Below are 4474 nucleotides of genomic sequence, written 5' to 3' on the forward strand. Positions count from 1 at the left end.
AACAACAACAACAACAACAACAACAACAACAACAACAACAACAACAACAACAAAAAAGCAACGACAAAAAAAAAGAAAAAAAGAAAAAAAGAAAGACTTTCTCCACGTGAGTGAGATGCAGAGTTCTTTTAAAAACCGATGACAACTGCAGGTCCTTCAGATAACCAATGAATATTGCATCCTGCAACTTCCCCCTGACGATGTCATTTATTCTAACATCGAGAGCTTCGACAGCATTGGGGGCCGAACCAAGTTCAGAGAAACTATTAAAAATTTCAACAGTTTTAGATAAAATATTTGGTGCAACAGCAGTCAAAACTGTCCAAGACGGACTCCCGTTAGAGAGGAGAAAAGGTGTTGTCTTAGACAGGCGGATGTGTTGAACCGTGTCGCTATAAACTAGAAAAAACACCAAAAGGTTGGGGTTTTTTGGGGGGGGAGGGGGGGGGGGCGTTTGGACAAGTGATTGTCTTAGGTGGCCGTTACAGTATGATCAACTGCTATTTTATAACTTTGCCAAATTTTCCGCAGCCAGATTAAAACTTGGTTATGGTAACGAACTATAGGCCTACATGTGCGTATTATTATTTCATTTACTCTTTTTGTCCTGTAGCTAGCAATGTCTCTAACTTCTTTTCCAGTTTGAAAGTTAAAGGTCATCATCGGTTCGTAGCATAATTGCGTCATTTGTGTTTTTTTGAAGACAGCACGCTGTTCAAACGCCCGAAGCCCATAAAGCAGAACTTGTTTTAATGTGAGAGGAGAAAATTGTTTCATTCTTTTGACAATTTATTAATTGTACCCACGTTGCATATTATCTTTCTATGGGTGTAGCTTTTTCATCTTTTTAATTTGAGAATTTGAATGTTGGTGAAATATTTCTCTAGCTCATGCAACCAATACCACAGTTTAAGAAACTGCAAAAAGAAAAATTCAAAAGTCTGGTCTTTGTACATTTTAACTGCTGGTCGAAGGGTAATCTCTAACCTTATGGAACTGAGGGGCCACTGGAAAACAAGGTCACGCATTGCCAGAACGAGGCGCGTGTATTCTGTGGCCGGAAGTCCGTAGCCAGCCATGTTGAACATGTGGCACTGGCGCATTAGGTCCGGAAGTAGAGCCAGTCTTTTCGACTCGTCATCCGCTTCATCTATGACTTTGGGATACTTCTGTTGGCCACACGGTCCGGAGAGGTCTTTGCCGACTCCCTGAAGGAGAAATTATAAATATGTATACATGTTGATGAGGATGAGGTGGACAAAATAATGAAAAAAAGGGGGGGGGGGTGTTCTCACAATATGTTCACAAATAAATCTCCCAGTAAAGGATGTTGATGCTTTATGATAGATCTAAATGATAAACAGGATCATAATGATTCCAGAATGAATAAATGACCATGTTGTGAGAAGCCTTCATCGACACAGAAACAGAATCCGTGAGTCCGCTCCCCTCCCTAGCTCCTCAACAAACACATCCTCACACACTCACACACACACACACACACACACACACACACACACACACACACTCACTCACTCACATAAACACAAAACACACACGTAAATATATAGGGGCCTATATATATATTTAAAATATTATATATATCCCACAAAAAAACCACGAGAACAGCGCACTCCACCCATTACCCATACCACTTCGAATACCCCTTTCCCGACAACAATAACGAAGAAACGAAACGCAAAATAAAACTACATGAACTTGGAAAAATATGAAGATAAAGTAATGACAAAACTGATGACTGCGCGCGTACCAATTAATAAGTAATTTGACTATTTTCGAATTACTAACTTCTTGAAAAAGGTAAAACCGTTAAAAATTTTAGAAAGAATAACAATGTTTTTCAATACAACTTAAATAGCAGGTATCTATATCATTTCCTATGTAATAAATCAAAAAATCAAGAAATCACCTTAAATAATTCCCACTGAGCATCTGTAACACTATCTCTCTCTTCCTTGTCAGTGGCAATCTGGAGAAGAAATCAAAAGACAATTGAAATTAAAATAAAGGTGCTTTACTGTGTATACCCTTGGCAGGCTGTTCTGATGTAATTACATGTAAGCCCAAAATTGGGGTTTTATTTATTGCATATTCTTAACCTGTAGAATCAGCTACGTTTGCTTGAGAAATCTCGTCGAAATTCAAATTCTAGATGTAGAAAACAGGACGTGCAGATTCATAATGTAGGCACAATTTCTTTTTTTTTTTTAAGAGAGGGGAACAAAAGAATGAAACAGTATTTTTCCTCTCCAGACAAAAGGTTGCTTTCTTGCCTTAGAACAACTGAAAAGTCTGCCATGGAACAGTTGAAAAGCTTTCCAAAGATACGAAGATGGTCATAAATCTAACGTCCGCGCGCGCGCGCGCACGCACACACACACACACACACACACACACACACACACACACATACACTCACAAACACACACATGCACATACACACACACGTACACAAACACATTATACACTCCTCACATTTGTCTTACTTGTTCCTTAAAATGCCAAATTTTTATGAGTTTTTTTGGAGGGTGGGTGTGGGGGGAAGGGGGTTGTTGTCAAAAGCATGAACAAGCTACGTGACACACAGATGGAGTAACTTTGTGAATTGCACATGCATTATTATAATAACAATTCGTACCTTCAGATTGAGTGAGGTTTGAACCCTCTCTACCTTCAGCCTTCCACTTATGTGTTCTAGCTGCTCCGTCAGTTGGTCTGGACGTTCGGACAACACACGGCCTAATAGCTCAGACAAGTGTTGATATCTGCAGACCAAACAGTAGAGTCTACATGATTGTTGTTGTTGTTGGGGTTTTTTTGTGGTAAGATTGCATCTGTATCATGTAACTATGACATTTCCGAAAAAAAGATTTTTAAAATTAAGTTTTGGGATTTTAAAAAAAATTCATTTAAAAATATGCCGAAGGCCCAGGAAGTTGTCTCATTGACAAGGCAGTCCCCAATGTCCGGATCGGACGCGGGAATAACTTTACTTTATTTTATTTATTTATTTATTTATTTATTTATTTATTTATTTATTTATTTAAACAAACACACCAAGAAGCAAACACACTCACAGCGAGATTCCATCAACACTACTTGTTCGCATGAGCTCCGTCTTCGCGTTCTGAAGTTCCCGTTCCTCATCCGACAACATATTGAGGGAAATACTGCCCTCGCTCTCAGATGCCGCGTCTCCATCTTGAGAAACCGACTGTGTCGGGCTCGTGGGGACTTCATTCTGTCGACCTTTGCCGGGGATCAGACGTCTCTCCGGCGCCATCAATCTGTCTGTTAATATTTTTTTTTATTGCCTTTGTTTGTTTTATTCAGGCTATATTATTTATACCTGTACCTTTCTGTTCTTATTTTTCCAAATAATTTTTGGTGTTGTTGGTTATTGTAAACATCTATTTGTAGTTTTGTTTTATGCCTTTGGGTGCTTGTTTTGAGAAAATATTCACAGACATGAGCCAAACAGATAGCCAGTTAGTGACCGTACGTTTTTTGACTAAATGAAAGAAATATGGACAGATTATAGTTGCCCTGTTGCGTATATTATATAAACTCCGAGGCTTTCACTTGACTCTTTGGAAAAGAGCGCTCACTGTATCCAAAATATCCTGGTGAATCAGTTTCCAGAAACAAGAAAAACTTGTAACTTGTACAACGTTGGGACTGAAGTGAATAATGACGTCCAGTTTGGCCTGGTCCCAGGCACCTGACCACGGATATTATACGGTCAGGCAACGCGTCAAGACCTGCGTCGTTAGTTTTGGATTTTGTTCGTTGTACCTTGCTGTGCCGACAGCTCTCTTCAAACTGAATGGGAGAGAATTGTCAGTGTGTATTTGCGTGTGCAGCTGTCGATGTGTTTGTAGGCTACGTACGTGTGTTTGTTTGTTCGTGTGAGTGTTTGCGTGACTGTGTATGTATGTATGTATGTATGTATGTATGTATGTATGTATGTATGTATGTATGTATGTATGTATGTATGTATGTATGTATGTGGCTTCTTCCTCGCCCCCCCCCGTTGAAATTTATAACATAATCCCCGGGGCCCCCCCCTCCCTTTAGGGCCAAGGGGGCCCCCCCCCCCCCCCCCGCTCTCCAATTTTCCCCCTTTCCTTATATACGTATAAGGGGGGGGGGGGGGGGGGGGTAACAGATCATATGGCTTGCGTGAAGAAAATAGTCCAATATCTTACGTAGTTAGAAGTCGCTGGAGCGGTCACTTTTCCTCGCAAATAACTTTGTTTAAAGACTTGCTACCTGAAATCTGTTGGGGTTCTTTTTTCAGCGTTGTCCTCCGGTTTGTGAACCAAAAAGACATTATTTAGCTTAACGGCTCAATTTGTTTTTACATTAGTCCAAATGAGGCTCCAGTTTTTAATTTTATTTTTATGTCATAATACGCTTTTCAATTACTTGTCATAGTATTTCTAGCGAGTCT

The 4474-nt window shown here is 39.9% G+C and overlaps 1 protein-coding gene across 1 annotated transcript in view; it reads right to left on the reverse strand.

Moving 5' to 3' along the window:
- LOC101849761 (radial spoke head protein 6 homolog A-like) overlaps nucleotides 1-3304 on the reverse strand; it is an 18895-nt gene extending 15591 nt beyond the window's left edge. The window contains exons 1-5 of the mRNA XM_035969226.1: nucleotides 3099-3304; nucleotides 2660-2786; nucleotides 1931-1990; nucleotides 841-1214; nucleotides 137-263 (exon numbers count right to left, since the gene is read on the reverse strand). Coding sequence (XP_035825119.1) covers nucleotides 137-263; nucleotides 841-1214; nucleotides 1931-1990; nucleotides 2660-2786; nucleotides 3099-3304 — 894 coding nt within the window. The remainder of the gene's footprint in view (nucleotides 1-136; nucleotides 264-840; nucleotides 1215-1930; nucleotides 1991-2659; nucleotides 2787-3098) is intronic.
- Nucleotides 3305-4474: the final 1170 nt, after the last annotated feature.

The sequence above is a fragment of the Aplysia californica genome, unplaced genomic scaffold (assembly GCF_000002075.1).
Source record: "Aplysia californica isolate F4 #8 unplaced genomic scaffold, AplCal3.0 scaffold00128, whole genome shotgun sequence".
NCBI lineage: Eukaryota > Metazoa > Mollusca > Gastropoda > Aplysiida > Aplysiidae > Aplysia > Aplysia californica.